Here is a 16,787-nt window from a genome sequence, read left to right on the forward strand (position 1 = left end):
GGCATGAGATCGAAAGAAAAAGGCAAGTGACCAAATACCAGGAGCCAAAAATAATTCAAGAAAAGAAACTTGATTGTACATAGAGGATGACATGCGGGTCCCAATTAGCAGCAGCGGTATCAGCGTTTGAGAGGCGGCAGGGGATCAAAAGAAAAAGGCAAGTGACCAAATATGAGGTGCCAAAAATAATTCAAGAAAAGAAAGTTTTATAGTGCATAGAGGATGACATGCGGGTCCCGAGTTAGCGACAGCGGTATCACCGTTTGAGAGGCGGCGGGGGATCGAAAGAAAAAGGCAAGTGACCAAATTTGAGGTGCCAAAAAAAACTCCAAGAAAAGAAAGTTTTATAGTACATAGAGGATGACATGCGGGTCCCATTTAGCAGCAGCGGTATCACCGTTTGAGAGGCGGCGGGGGATCGAAAGAAAAAGGCAAGTGACCAAATATGAGGTGCCAAAAATAATTCAAGAAAAGAAAGTTTTATAGTGCATAGAGGATGACATGCGGGTCCCAGTTAGCAGCAGCGGTATCACCGTTTGAGAGGCGGCGAGGGATCGAAAGAAAAAGGCAAGTGACCAAATTTGAGGTGCCAAAAAAAACTCCAAGAAAAGAAAGTTTTATAGTACATAGAGGATGACATGCGGGTCCCATTTAGCAGCAGCGGTATCACCGTTTGAGAGGCGGCGGGGATCGAAAGAAAAAGGCAAGTGACCAAATTTGAGGTGCCAAAAAAAACTCCAAGAAAAGAAAGTTTTATAGTACATAGAGGATGACATGCGGGTCCCATTTAGCAGCAGCGGTATCACCGTTTGAGAGGCGGCGGGGATCGAAAGAAAAAGGCAAGTGACCAAATATGAGGTGCCAAAAATAATTCAAGAAAAGAAAGTTTTATAGTGCATAGAGGATGACATGCGGGTCCCGAGTTAGCGGCAGCGGTATCACCGTTTGAGAGGCGGCAGGGGATCGAAAGAAAAAGGCAAGTGACCAAATTTGAGGTGCCAAAAAAACTCCAAGAAAAGAAAGTTGATTGCACATAGAGGATGACATGCGGGTCCCATTTAGAAGCAGCGGTCTCAACGTTTCCAAGGCGGCAAGGGATCAAAAGAAAAAGGAAGTAGCCGAGAAATAGGGGGTCAAAAAAAATCCAAGAATAGAAAGAATTTTGGTTCATAGAGGATGACATGCGGGACCCATGATCCTGCATCGTAAACGGCTCGATCGGAGAACGTTGAACGAGATGGCGCGATCGAGAAAAAAAACAATGCCAGAGAGGCTGCCATCTGGGCCCTACATCCCTCGGCGGTGCGGATTTGCGTTGACTCGGCCGGCGAACCCGAGAATTCGCGATGCACCACGTCCCGGGCCACCATACGCGACGTTTTGGCCGCTTTCGTCGGGCTAGGTGGCCTCAAAAACGAGAAAAAAAAAGTTTTGACATGCACCACGGAGGGACCAAAATCGTCGGCCATGGTACACCAGCAACCACGGCGCGACTTCAACTTCGTCGGCCATGGCAACTTTTCTTGTAGTGTATCCATGAGATATACATGTTACAAGTTGAAAGCAACCGCTGAAACTTAATCTTCCTTTGTGTTGCTTCAATGCCTTTACTTTGATTTATTGCTTTATGAGTTAACTCTTATGCAAGACTTATTAATACTTGTCTTGAAGTACTATTCATGAAAAGTCTTTGCTTTATGATTCACTTGTTTACTCATGTCATTACCATTGTTTTGATCGCTGCATTCACTACATGTGTTTACAAATAGTATGATCAAGGTTATGATGGCATATCACTTCAGAAATTATCTTTGTTATCGTTTTACCGCTCGGGACGAGCGAGAACTAAGCTTGGGGATGCTTGATACGTCTCCGACGTATCGATAATTTCTTATGTTCCATGCCATATTATTGATGATACCTACATGTTTTATGCACACTTTATGTCATATTCGTGCATTTTACGGAACTAACCTATTAACAAGATGCCGAAGTGCCGGTTCCTGTTTTCTCGCTGTTTTTGGTTTCGAAATCCTAGTAACGAAATATTCTCGGAATTGGACGAAACGAAGACCCGGGTTCCTATGTTCACCGGAAGCATCCGAACACCGGGAAGGACCGGGGGGGGGCACTGGGCCCCCAGACCATAGGCCGGCGCGGCCCAGGCCCTGGCCGCGCCGCCATATGGTGTGGCCACCCCTTCGACCCTCCTGCGCCGCCTCTTCGCCTATATAAAGCCTCTGTCGCAAAAACCCTGAGGCGAAGAACCACGATACGGAAAACCTTCCAGAGCCGCCGCCATCGCGAAGCCAAGATCTAGGGGACAGGAGTCTCTGTTCCGGCACCCTGCCGGAGCGGGGAAGTGCCCCCGGAAGGCTTCTCCATTGACACCGCTGCCATCTCCACCGCCATCTTCATCACCGCTGCTTCTCCCATGAGGAGGGAGTAGTTCTCCATCGAGGCTCGGGGCTGTACCGGTAGCTATGTGGTTCATCTCTCTCCCATGTACCTCAATACAATAATCTCATGAGCTGCTTTACATGATTGAGATTCATATGAGTTTGTATCACTACTATCTATGTGCTACTCTAGCAAAGTTATTAAAGTAGTTCTATTCCTCCCTGCACGTGTGTAAAGGCGACAGTGTGTGCACCGTGTTAGTACTTGGTTTATGCTATGATCATGATCTCTTGTAGATTGCGAAGTTAACTATTGCTATGATAATATTGATGTGATCTATTCCTCCTACATATGCATGAAGGTTACGGTGTGCATGCTATGCTAGTACTTGGTTTAGTCACGTTGATCTATCTTACACTAAAGGTTACTAAAACATGAGCATTATTGTGGAGCTTGTTAACTCCGGCATTGAGGGTTCGTGTAATCCTACGCAATGTGTTCATCATCCAACAAAAGTGTAGAGTATGCATTTATCTATTCTGTTATGTGATCAATGTTGAGAGTGTCCACTAGTGAAAGTGTAATCCCTAGGCCTTGTTCCTAAAATACTGCTATCGCTGCTTGTTTACTGTTTTACTGTGTTACTACTGCTGCGTTACTACTGCTTGTTTACTACACGCCAGCAAGCTATTTTCTGGCACCGTTGCTACTACTCATATATATTCATACCACCTGTATTTCACTATCTCTTCGCCGAACTAGTGCACCTATTAGGTGTGTTGGGGACACAAGAGACTTCTTGCTTTGTGGTTGCAGGGTTGCATGAGAGGGATATCTTTGACCTCTTCCTCCCTGAGTTCGATAAACCTTGGGTGATCCACTTAAGGGAAAACTTGCTGCTGTTCTACAAACCTCTGCTCTTGGAGGCCCAACACTGTCTACAGGAAAGGAGGGGGAACGTAGACATCAGCGCCCGTGGTTTTTCCCCCCTTCTGTGTTGGAAGGGGTTTTCCACATTAAAATCTTGTGCCACTTGCGTGTGTTCCTTTATCGTTCTTCGGTTGCTGTTTTGATGCATTGCGGATCCATCATGTACTAAAAAAAACCTTTATGACTCAAAGCCTTTGTGAGAAACAGTGAAACGGAAGGAATGGACTCTCCACTTGTCTTTCATAGCGGATCCTTTGTTACATATATTCTATACTTACTCTTCCTATTTATAGATATTTGGTATTGTTTTCTTCAAGTTCATCTCTATTATGATAATGTGCATATATATTCGTTCATGTGATGTCTGTTGCACTCTTAGCAGAATTCTATTCTAACATACATGTCAAATTTTGTAACGGAAATTTTTCATGTGTGTAAGAATTTGAACTTCTCCAGGATGTTTGCTGATTGTTCATCTGTTTAGAGTTGAATTCCTAGGTAGTTATAAATAAACATAGAATGCCCTATTTTTTTAGATAAAGGAGCATAGCCTCAGCCTCTGCATCAATAGATGCACATAGCTTGCTTTATTAAACCAAAGTATCAGTTCATCAAGATTCACTTATTACATTCACGGATCAGCTAAGGTCGATACATGAATCAACCAAATGAAAATGTGGCACAGAGAAAAGCTATGCATTTGCTATTCTATTAAGATGTCGCCACCCAGTAGTCTGAAATAGAACTCCTGAACAACCACTAGCATCCGGTTGCATCCAGTAAACATATCCTCCCGCTGCTCCAATGGGAGAAGGAAAACTCATTATTGAATCGAATGAGCAGCTCACCGGATAACCAGCAAAACAACTAATTCCATTTTGGTTGTTAAATATAATATCATTTCTACTCCTCCAAATAGCCCAACAAAGAGCAGATACTCCAATCTGAATTTTTTGTTTATCATTCTTCCGCACACCATTAAGCCATCTACCAAACATATTAGTAATATTAGCTGGTGGAGGAATGTTATATGTAAGATACATAATACACCAAATAATCTTCGCAAAGGGCAACCAATGAACAAATGATTAACGATTTCCGCGGAATCACAAAAACAACACTTTTGACATCCATTCCACATCCGTTTAGCTAGGTTATTCTTAGTTAGAAGCACCTTATTACTAAGGAACCACATAAATTTTTTGATTTTCAAAGGGATCTTTAATTTCCATAGATACTTACGAAGGTAAATAGTGTGCCCATTCATCCAATTAAGATACATAGATTTGACTGAAAATATACCCGAATCAGTAAGTTTCCAAACAAATTTATCCGGTTCAGTTGATAAATTTATTGCAATTAAACGCTGGCATAGATGTATCCATTGCAACCATTTATTATCATTCAAACCTCTTCTAAAAAAATATTTACAGGTATAGTAGTAAGTACTGTCGATACTAGCACTTTTTTATGTTGTACAATATTACAAAGTGTCGGATATTGATGAGATAGAGGCAAATCTCCCATCCAAACATCTTCCCAGAACCTAACACTTGTTCCATCACCAACTTTGAAATAGCCTCTCTTGAAGAAATCACCCTTGACATGCATAAGGCCTTTCCAGAAAGGTGAATCATTAGGTTCAACTTCTACTTGTGCTAGAGTTTTATTTTTGAGGTATTTGTTACATAGCAGTTGATGCCACATACCCTCCTCTGAAAGGAGTTTAAACAACCATTTAGTAAGTAAACATTTGTTTTTTTTTTAATTCCAGCACCTCAATGCCTAACCCGCCTTGATCCTTAGGCCTACACAAAATATTCCACTTAGATAATCTATATTTCTTCTTATTCTCATCAGATTGCTAGAATTTTTTTGATCTACAATAGTCTAACCTCTTACTCATCCCAATTGGAATTTCCAAAAAAGAGAGCATAAACATAGGAAGACTTGTAAGAACTGAATTAATTGGAACTAGCCTATCTCCATAAGACATCACTTTGCTCTGCCAGCACCCTAACTTGGAGGCAAACCGATTCTCAATGGGGTTCCACTCCGCATTCCGAAGTGTCCTATAATGTATAGGAATACCCAGATACTTGAAAGGTAAGGATCCAGATTAACACCCAAAAATATTTCTATATTGGTCCTCCATATCCTTTGCCTTACCAAAGCAAAAAAAAAAAAATCACTCTTGCAAAAGTTAATTTTTAAACCCGATAGCTGTTCAAAAATGCATAGGATAAGTTTCATATTAACGCCCTTAGCAATATCATATTCCAAAAATAATATTGTATCGTCCGCGTATTAAAGAATGGAGATCCCACGTCAATCAAATGCGGTAACAAACTCCCCACTTTACCCTCATCTTTAGCATGGGCAATAAGAATCGCTAGCATATCAGCGACAATATTAAAAAGAATCGGAGATAGAGGATCACCCTGGCGTAGTCCTTTCCTAGTTTGGAAATTATGACCAGTAACATCTTTAACCCTTATTCCCACACTCCCACCTTGCACAAATTATTTTATTCTATCACACCAAATAGGATCAAAACCCTTCATACGTAGAACTTGTTGCAGAAAGGGCCATTTCACCATAATACGCAGGCAAATTGACCTATATTGCTAAATTTAAGTTGCATTTTCCTTTTTAGGGAGTAGAGTAATCACTCCAAAATTCAATTTATACAAGGCAGGTCACCTTTATGAAAGCACTCAAACAATACCATCAAATCAGTTCTGAATAGATTAGGCAGGTTTGTTGTAAGATCGTGTTTGGCTTTGTTACGTCTGGTGGGACACGTACAATGGGATGATGTGAGCCTTCCCTTAGAGATGCCACGTCAGATATTTGCTTTGTTGGAGGAGAGAGAATGAAGAGAGAGAAGGTCGCCTTCCCTTAGCCAAGGGATCATCTCTTCGGAAATAAGGAAAGACTATTTTCTTCATTGTATCACATATGTCTTCCCTTAGCAACAAAATTTCTACCAAAATTTAATTATTCATATTAATTGCTAGAGATGGCTGTAAGAGATAATGCATTGTATGACTTATATCTAATGCTTTCTCTAGCTGATTTGGCAGGGTAAGAAAAGGCATGCCTTCTCTACCATTGTACATTTCCTAACAAATAGATTAGGCAGGTTTGATTCATATATGGAACTGAATCGAGCCAGGAAAATCCTACGCCGTTTCAGTTTTAATCCTACACAAAGTGCAGCTAGCGCCCATATAAATAGGCGAACAGACGATTGAAAGAGCCCAGCCAACCGATACTACCCAATACAATTTACATTTTTTTTATTACCTACTTTTCCTCTATCGTTCCTCTCCGCCGAGCCCTAAAGGCTTTGGTTTGGTCGAATCTTTGCTTTCTTTCCTAAAAAACAGTCGGTTCTCCTCCATGGAAGGGATTTTTATTTCTTTGTTTGGAAAGCAATTGTTCATCGTCACGAAAGCACGATAACTATCCTGGTGTTGCGTAACCGTTTTGTATGAATCCATAATTATATTTGTAATCGGTTGCAAAGAGGTTCAAATTCTAAGACTAAACCTTTTAACAACAAAATCTGATGGCCAAGACCCACAAGCCAACGATGATGTGGCATCCACATGTCATACATATTTGGCAGAACCTCGTAAATACAATAAATATTATAAAGGATGTTGTAGATTGTTTCAAACAATTTTCAGATTTGTTAGTTAATATTGTCTTAATTACTAAGATTTTTTATATTTTTGAATACATTTGAAAAAATAAGAACCAATCGGAGGTTGGGTGGTTAGGAGGATGGTTGTACCCTAGCCCAACAGAGTTCAAATCCCAGATTTTACATTTGTGTGTCCTATAAAGGCGAAATATTCATTCAGTGGAAGGTGATGTTCCCATTAACAACGAGGCGCCTGTGGTGACTTCGTCAATTTGAAGATCCAATTCGCCGGCTCAGTTTTTCGAAGGTGCTCATATGGGTAATGGGTACGTGTGTGCGTTCATAGAGGTGTGTATCCACGTGTATGTGAGTATCTCCGTTTATACTGTGTTTCTTAAAATTTTTTTGAAAAAAGGGCTAGTTGATGACCATGGACGTCACATCATCACTGACTTGTGAACCCTAGCCATCATATTTCTTGTTAAACAGCATAACGACCCCAGATTTAGACCTATGTGCAGATTACACACAAGGTATCTTTTTGTGCGTAAAGTATTAATTTATGCTTTTTATCGAAAAAAATGATACACGTAAAATGAATAGCTTGTGCAAGGCATCAATAACAAATGGTTTGTACAATTTGCTTCTGTAATCTTATTTTGTTCAAATACGACACAAGGATCACATCGCTCTCACTCGGTCACCACAGTGATGAATAATTGCTTCCCGTGATCCGCGACCATTTGCAGGATGAGATTGCATTGGATATTATTTTTCTCCTTAGTGACGAGACTGACTCGTCCTCTCGTGCGGTAGATAGATCTAGGAGATGCACCAGCTACGGCTGTGTTGGGGACCTAGTGGTTCAACACTTTCCCCCACCTCTCCTCTCCCCCTCCTACCCCCTTTCCCTTCTGCCCGGGCCGAGTTGAAGCCATTCTCGGTGTCGCTGCCGCCGGAGAATGGTGGAGGCGAGGCGCCGGAGTCTCTCCTGTACATAGTAGGGTTAGTTTCTTCTCTGTTCCATTTCTGGGGCCTCTGCCCGGTAGTAGGAGCGATGCTCTGGATCTTGCCCGCCAGATCCGTGGCCTAGGGTTGCTGTCTTCTCTCCTTCAGCTCCGGTGGTCGAAGCAGAGAGAGAGGAGGAGCAGCACAGTCTCCTTCAATAAATCGGTGGTGAAGGATCTGATGTGCCTGCATAGGCGTCACCAGATGCGGGTGTTCCCGTCCGGCCGTGGAGGCATGGATTCTCTCTGCGCGGTGGCGAGGTGCTCGTTGTTTTCTATCCCGACCGGCCTCGGTGGCAAGGGGGATGGAAACTACAGAGCGTCATCCCTGTTCCAGGTAACCAGATCTTGGTTCGTCGTCCGGCTTCGGTCCAAGTTGAGAAGGCCTCTGCTCTGCATCTCCCTGGCCTGCCGTGGTGGCGAGAAGGGAGTTGCTGGCGGCGCTGCAACTCGACCAGATCGAAGTCGGTCTTTGCCCAAGAGGTGCTTCGGAGCTGCTGTGCTCCCTCGAGCTAATCACGCGGCGTCTCTTAGCAGCGTCGCGATCTTCGGCCGGACAAGCGGCCCATCTTCAACCTCCAAGACGGAGGCTCTGTGCTCGGTTCGCCGGAGCTCGTCGTCTCTCCACCGCCAAGTGGTTCGTCCCCGGAGGAGGAGAAGTGACCGGCGAATCAGCTTCGTCGTCGGAAGTCTGCTTTCGAGCAACTTGGCAGCGCATCTCGGCGGCAACGTCGTGAGGTCGCTGACGACTGGTGGTGGAGGAGCCCAGGGACCTGATTGCTTTTTTAATTTTTGTCTCAGGGTGTTTCTTGCAACTTTGGAGGGCCTTTCCTCAAATTCAGGTTTTCATGGGCAAAAGATGCTAGAGGACCTGCATGTAAAATTGTACCCGCCACGTGTGACGTAATGAATTATCCTTCCCTTGTTAAAAAAAAACGGCTGTGTTTCACCCACTTTTTTCTTCCCTGCCCCACCCGCTTGCTTGTTCTACTTTTTTTTCAAACAGGATGCTAAGACCTCTCGGCTCCATTGAAAATTATGAGAGAATCTTCATTGGCATTTACAGGTCTATGGTTTATTATCTATCTTTGACTGTCTTCAGAAAAGTACAAGATTATATCTTGAAAGAAAAAAGAGTTTGAAGACCTTGAAAATTTGCTAGTATCTTTTAGATTTTATTTTGTAATCGTTGGAGACAGCTCGTGTATCTATACCATGTACTATTTGTTATTATGAATATATGTGGTATTAATTATCAAAAAAACGTAGGTACGAGAAAAACACATATTAAAATGCTCAGAAGACACCATTCGACACCTACTTACGCGATAATGGGTAAAGATCGTGCCATCACGGCCTTATACCGTTAAAACACAAATGCCTTAGCTAAGTACCGATGTCATCACCGAGTCACCCTATGACAAACTGGGAGCATATATTCGGTCAAATAGACCATCAACGAGCACCTAGCGCACATGCTTTTGAAGTCGTCACCGCTATCTAATGGTGGAGCAATCTTTAGGGAAGAGATCCCCATATTTGTTAATAGACCTACTGTCAACGCCAACACGATGAAAAACAACGCCACCAACCTTCGCACTCCCATCATCACGCGTCCACCGCCACCAAGACCTGTTGTGCCACGCAATCGAGACTCATTGTCTTTGACGCGAAAGAAACCACACTGCTCCACCTCGTGAGCCTTCTAGACAACACATGCTCCCAAGTCGATGCTCACAGGAGGGAGAACAACGCCACATGTCGCCATTGTCCGATTTGGGAGACCTAGGAGCAACCCAAGCGAGGAGATGATAGGTTACAATGATGATGGCTTCAAAAAGGTAACGGTCTGAAGATGCCGCCATCGCTCACCATGACCTAAGTCAGAGCTTTGTTTTCACTTGTTGTCTCGCCTTCCCAAGTCGCAACTAGTTGGACCCGTGTAGTGCCGCACCCCAAAGGTGCACATAACCGCGGGAACCGACAAGGCTCGAATAGCCCCTCACCACCCCCTCCACGCGACGTTGACCCACCATGGACCATATTGACGACAAATATGCGCATGAAGGCTATCAACTCCATTCACCACCGGACATCAGACACCGCCGACCATGTGGAGGGCCACCATCGTGCACAGCTAGGGTGCTCCTCCTCGACTATTGCACACAACCCTTCCACGGGAATCGCCACGGCGATGCCCGAGAGCCATTGTCGCAAGCCTCCAGGCCGGGCATCTTTCGCGCCGAACCCGCCACTACCATTGCGGAGCGCCAGTGGCAGCGGCGGACGGGGATACGTCGTGAGGAGGAAGCTTTAACGTCGACTAGGGTTTCTCCCCTAGCGCCTCCCTAGGGAGCGACGCGGGGAGCCTATTGGTCTATTAGAAATTGAGAAGAACATGCATTGTTGAATTGTTTGCTAAAGTTTTTGGTCAACAAGGTCTGGAAGTGAGGCGGTCAATCGCGTTCCCACCGCGCGTGGCCTGATCGAGTGGGAAATGCATGACTAGATACATCACACCGGCCTGCCTTTTGTTATTAGACAGAAATTCAGAACTGATGCTGAAAGGAAAAAAAAGCCTCCGCGTTCTAGAATGTCAAATGAAGACCGTGAGGAACCATAAGTCAGATATTAATCAGGACGATCTCTCCAAATTCGACCTTGCAAAGCTACGACTGACGTGAGAAAAAAAAAATCCATTTAAGGACTGAAGCCGGAACGAGAAGCTTCTAAAGAACAGAATCGAAGACCGCAAGGGAACTGAAGTCACGCTTTTGCTCTTCTCCAATCAGAAGACTACCTAACCAGCGAGGAGCCTCATTTTCGTCGGACGAGAAGTTGCAAATCGCATTACAATCCAATCTGCGACCAACAATAATCAGCTGCCTCTCGAGGTTCGCATTACAATCCACATGCCAACTGATATAAACCAACTCGAAAATACAAAACAGGGCTACTTAATAATTACCACAGTAGCGATTCCGGAAAGGAAAATTCAATTCGGCTCCCGTGTACTCCTCGATCGACCCGACAGCTGGAAACACGAGCCTCGATCGCTGTCGGCCTGAACTGCAAATGACAAGGACGCTACGCGTTCCTGCTCGCCACAATACAGCAACTCCGTGTCTTCTTCCTCCTCGTCTCCTGCCGTTGCGGCGATGGACGGACGAAGCATGATTCTCCCATTATTATCTGCACAATCTGACGGCGAGACGAAGATAGCTACAGAAAGAATTAGCAAAAACGACGAAGCACAGCGAGATTAGCACGCGCGCGCGCGGTAGTTGTTTTCGCTGAAAGATCCCAACTCACGGAACTCCGAAAGCAACACTTCCGTGCATCATGTGCCCCCGATAGGCATGGCACGTCGTGGCCGAGACGTGTCTGGTTGATCCTAAGTACTGGATAGAGCTCATCCCTTACACTGGTACTGCCTGTCATGAACTCATGACCATCTATTAGAAAGGGAAAAGGAGAAAGAAAAAAGAAACGTCTTTTGAAGTTCGTTTTGCGTGAACATCGAGTATGAGAAAATTTCACCGATTGCATTATTTTGTTCATCCAGCACAAGAAATGTACTATTGTCGGATCCGCTTACTAATGATTTGCTAATTTTAGTTTGATTTGAAACATTTATTTATACATATCAGATAGAATACTCACAGTGTTATTTAATAATAATTTGCTCATACATTTCAAAAAATTACTCAAGATTTGAAATATTAGTTTACACACATCCAAAATAATATATTTACGATACCACATGATAAATTTGTTCTTGTATTGCAGTAAATGACGGTTCTTGGCGCCCACAAAAGCCTGATAAATTTCCAAGGGATTGAGAGATAGCAAAACCGAATAATAGAAGATAACTTCATGTGTCACAAATTTCAGTAGAATCCGAACACTACCAATCCATAATATAGTTATAAGACGACCACACCGGTCGCCACTCGTCAATCATGTTGTCAAAGGGGAAAGTCGTCTCGATTTCATAGAAAGTTCAAATCTATCTACCCTGTTTTTTTTGTCTTTCCCGAGCACAAAACACGTAGTTCCATCACAACATAAACCCACTTCGCCAAGAAAAAAATGTTCCAGTTAAAGTGACTGGAGGTTTCTTATTTCTATGTGAAATGAAGGTTCCAGTTCCCTCTCAGCTTCACTATAAGTTGTCCTATAACAATGAGGCTGGGAAGAAGAGTTTAGACATGACCAATAGAGCTCAGGTTGGATAGATAAAGGAAAAAAAAAGGAAGAACCGGCATAAGCAGGAGGTGGCATGGTCACTTATGTGTTTAGATAAATGTGCCAAAGAATTTATCGAGTGAGGCAGTGATGACAATAGCGTATCTCATAAACCGTATAGATATCAGCACACTCAATCACAAGTTTCTTTTTTTTTCCGAGAGTTGTAGATCCTGGTTTCTTAATAGTAGTATAATGAATTCACCAAAAGCACTAAATTTCAAGATAATTACTCATGTATATGCGGGTAGTTAGATTTTAAAAAGTATTATTTGCACCCTATAAAGTGAAGTATTTAAGTAATAAAACGCCTTTTAGCGAGATAAAATTTGAGGTCATCAGTATTCGAAAAATGAAGACGAGGTGGTAGCTGATGTCAATATACTCCCTCCTTCCAAATTTTATGAAATTTAACTTTGACCAAAACTAATATACATTCTAAATTAGGAAGGAGGTAGTATCTACGGGACAAAAGAGAGGTTGGATTGTCAAGCTTCATGCATGTCTACGCTCCTTTTTTTTGAGTCTTCATGCATTAGCCAACGTATAACCACAAGTCCGAACTGAGAGAGTGGCCATTGTACTTCTCTCACGTCTATGTTTTATTTTTGTGTCTTGATGTGTGCAGTACAAATGGGGACATGCCCCAACATATTTTCATTGTGTGACTTGGATATTGAACTTTGAACTTCAGTATTCAAGTTTTACGCACCTAACTGATTGACCCATCAGTCTGAAATGATGGAAAGAGCTAGTGTAATTCACTTATACACTTTACAACTTTGTATTTCCCCATAGAAGGAGAGAAGAGAAAGTTAATACATGAATAGAAGAAGAACAATCACACATATGAATGATTTGGCCAATACGTGTACAAAGAGGAGGGCTACAACAATTCATAGAATAAATTGCGAGAAGAAATACTAGAACTCGACAACCTGAACTATAATACCATGTCAACCTTCATGCACTAGCCAACAACCAACACTGCCAAAAATCTGAACTAAACTGAGGACCGATCATTATAGTCTATGGTCTAAATGTTGAAATGTCACCACGAAAGAAAAGGTCAAGTTCAACATCTGAGACGAAATGGCACGTGCCAAGTAGGTGGAATCCAACTAAGTGCTAATCGGATTGTGAGTGATCACGTGCTCTAATTATCCTGTGGCAAAATACCCTCTTTGATCGGAAACAAATGACTAAAATTTATTAAGGTAAGATATATCTAGGTATATTCATATCTTAGCGTGAAAGAAAAGATATATCAATATCTAGATAAAGATGAGCCACTTATTTCGAAGGTATACGTGTATATATCCACTGACTAAGCGGGGCCTCGCAGAGATCCAGAGATCACAAAAGATATGGCTTTGCTCTAGAAACTGATAAATTTTAGAAAAACGTTTTATTACTATTATTACGTATAGATATGGATAAAACTAGATATGTTTATCCAGAGGCCGGAGAAGATATGGTTTTGCAATAGAAACTGCTCCAGCATCTGCTAAGAAAGAATGGATATATCTGTATGAATTATGTCTCCTATTAATATATTAGATTTTCAAATAATCGTAGTGGAATCAATGTGGCAGAAATCAAAAGAGGATCCTGGCAGCAACCGTTGATTCCCCATCGAGCGGCTCCTGTAGTGCCCCGCTCCCCTTCTTGTACGGCGGGAGAGGAGACTTGTGTCACTTCACTTGCTCTGTCTATCTGCTGAGTGTGCTGTGTCCCCTCACCAGCCACGAGTGAGTGCCCGTGGTCGTAGGTGAAGTCGTCGCGCGCGGGAGCCTCCCTAGGCCGGATCGATCCGTGCCGCCGGCCATGGATAAGCTCGGCGCGAACCCGGCCAACTCGAGCCCGCTCACGCCGCTGGGCTTCTTGGAGCGCGCCGCCACCGTGTACGGCGACTGCCCCTCCGTCGTCTACCACGACACCGTCTTCACCTGGTCCCAGACCTACCGCCGCTGCCTCCGCCTCGCCTCCGCCCTCGTCTCCCTCGGCGTCTCCCGCCGCGACGTCGTAAGTTGCCACACCTCCGCCGATCCCGCGTATTGAATTGAGTTGCCGGACTGAAATCGAATTTTGATTTGGTCATCGATGGCGTGAACTTCACCAGGTGTCCGTGCTGCTGCCGAACGTGCCGGCCATGTACGAGGCGCAGTTCGGGGTGCCGATGAGCGGCGCCGTGCTCAACAGCATCAACACGCGCCTCGACGCGCGCACCGTGTCTGTCCTGCTCCGCCACTCCGGCTCCAAGCTCATCCTCGTTGACCCTGCTCTGCTCCCGGTCCTCGGCGACGCGCTCCGCCTCCTCCCGCCGGGCCACCCGGCCCCGCGCGTGGTGCTCGTCGAGGACCCGCACGAGAAGGAATTCCCTCCGGCGCCAGCGGCGGCTCTGACGTACGAGAGGCTCTTGGAGACAGGCGACCCGGAGTTCAAGTGGGTGCGGCCGGCGAGCGAGTGGGACCCGATGATACTCAACTACACCTCCGGCACCACGTCGGCCCCCAAGGGCGTCGTGCACTGCCACCGCGGCATCTTCGTGGTGACCATGGATTCTTTGGTCAGCTGGGCGGTGCCGGAGCAGCCGACGTACCTGTGGACGCTGCCCCTGTTCCACGCCAACGGGTGGAGCTTCCCGTGGGGGATGGCCGTGGTGGGCGGCACGAACGTCTGCCTCCGGCGCGTCCTCGCCGGTGAGGTCTACGACACCATCGCGCGCAACAAAGTCACGCACCTCTGCGGCGCGCCGGTCGTGCTCAACATGCTTGCCAACGCGCCGGAGGGCGTGCGAAAGCCTCTCCCGGGGAAGGTACATATCCTCACGGCCGGCGCGCCGCCCCCGGCCGCCGTGCTGCACCGCACGGAGGCGATCGGCTTCGACGTGAGCCACGGGTACGGTTTGACGGAGACGGCGGGTCTGGTTCTGCTGTGCGCGTGGAAGGGCGAGTGGAACAGGCTCCCCGCAGCAGAGCGCGCGCGGCTCAAGGCGAGGCAGGGCGTGCGCACGCCCGGCATGGCGGAGGTGGACATCGTGGACGGCGAGACCGGCCGCAGCGTGCCGCGGGACGGCGCCACGATGGGCGAGATCGTGCTCCGCGGCGGGTGCGTCACGATGGGGTACTTCAAGGACGAGGAGGCGACGAGGGCGGCGATCCGGGACGACGGGTGGTTCTACACGGGCGACGTGGGCGTGATGCACCCGGACGGGTACCTGGAGATCCGGGACCGGTCCAAGGACGTGATCATCAGCGGCGGGGAGAACATCAGCAGCGTGGAGGTGGAGTCGGTGCTGTACGGGCACCCGGCGGTGAACGAGGCGGCGGTGGTGGCGCGGCCCGACGAGTTCTGGGGTGAGACGCCGTGCGCGTTCGTGAGCCTCAAGGACGGCGCCGTGGCGAGCGCGGCGGAGGTCATCGCGTGGAGCCGGGAGCGCATGGCCGGGTACATGGTGCCCAAGACGGTGGTGTTCCGCGCCGAGCTGCCCAAGACCTCCACCGGCAAGATTCAAAAGTACGTGCTCCGGAACCTCGCCAAGGAGATGGGACCAACCCGCCGGGGCGTCAGCAGCAGCAGCAAGATGTAGAGTGTGCAGTGGGTCGTCGTCGGTCTCGGTCCTCCTCTGCTTGCCATTGGATTTCCTTCTTAATTCAGACAGGGTTGTTGTCGTCGTAATTGGCATTGATATATCTGTTCTTGAGATCCGCAAGCGTGTCGCCCTGCCGATCATGGGGAAAACAATACTTACTATTGTGATTTTCTCAAAAGAAAAAAAACACTTACTATTGTGATACACGTGCTTCTTCAAGCATTGTTATGAATTGCTACGCACCCTACGACTGACTGAATAGGAAATCTGGAAGGTCAATATACGTCTTTGTCTGCCTTTCTCCTCACCTTGCATGGGTTTCAGGTCTAAGTCAATGCTGAACTTTAGTTTATTTTTAAATAATGAACGCTGGTCGTAGTCGGCCTCCTTGCCATTGCATTTCCGTACCTTCTTAAATTCAGGGTTGTTGTCGTTGGCATTGGCATATCTGTTCTTCAGATCAACAAGCAGCTGCAAGATTATGTTTTTGGCATGGTGTTTGTCAACATTCCTTTTTTTCCGAATAGGGGAGCAAAGCCCATTTTTTGCAAAATATAGATTCAGACTTTACATCTCAAGGATCACACAAAGTTTCAGCAAAAATCAACCAACGAACAAAGGCTAAAAACATCTCTCTACGCATCATTTTAGATCCTATTAGATTGCCGCCAGCCACCCTGATTGAATATAGCCCAAACGACTGCCATCAATCGAGTGCATCTAGAATGCATATGTTCCCGCTACTTCACAGGAAGGAGGAAAGACCACATGTCAATCTAGTAGGTGCCTTTGTAGATGACCTGCAAAAAGTTTGGCACACTTATTTTGTTAAACACAATATCGTTTCGACAATTCTAAATTTCCCAAATTAAGGCACAAACTCCCACTCGAATTCTAGCCTTAACAATTGGTTCAATCCCATTAAGCCAATTCCCAGACATATTAGCTACATTAG

General features: G+C 45.6%; 1 protein-coding gene across 1 annotated transcript; it reads left to right on the forward strand.

Annotated features, from left to right (window-relative positions):
- Positions 1-13,911: 13,911 nt before the first annotated feature.
- On the forward strand, positions 13,912-15,845 carry LOC124675832 (2-methylpropanoate--CoA ligase CCL4-like). The gene is made up of 2 exons (XM_047211904.1): positions 13,912-14,262; positions 14,360-15,845. The coding sequence occupies exons 1-2, from the start codon at positions 14,065-14,067 to the stop codon at positions 15,827-15,829; spliced, it is 1,668 nt and encodes a 555-aa protein (XP_047067860.1). The 5' UTR covers positions 13,912-14,064; the 3' UTR covers positions 15,830-15,845.
- Positions 15,846-16,787: the final 942 nt, after the last annotated feature.

The sequence above is a fragment of the Lolium rigidum genome, chromosome 7 (genome assembly GCF_022539505.1).
Source record: "Lolium rigidum isolate FL_2022 chromosome 7, APGP_CSIRO_Lrig_0.1, whole genome shotgun sequence".
Taxonomy (NCBI): domain Eukaryota; kingdom Viridiplantae; phylum Streptophyta; class Magnoliopsida; order Poales; family Poaceae; genus Lolium; species Lolium rigidum.

Bases quoted from the DNA above. Each gene is read 5' to 3' on its own strand.
- LOC124675832 (XM_047211904.1), top strand. From the start codon at position 14,065: ATGGATAAGCTCGGCGCGAACCCGGCCAACTCGAGCCCGCTCACGCCG. The intron at 14,263-14,359 runs GTAAGTTGCCAC...GAACTTCACCAG, and splicing joins GCGTCTCCCGCCGCGACGTC to GTGTCCGTGCTGCTGCCGAA.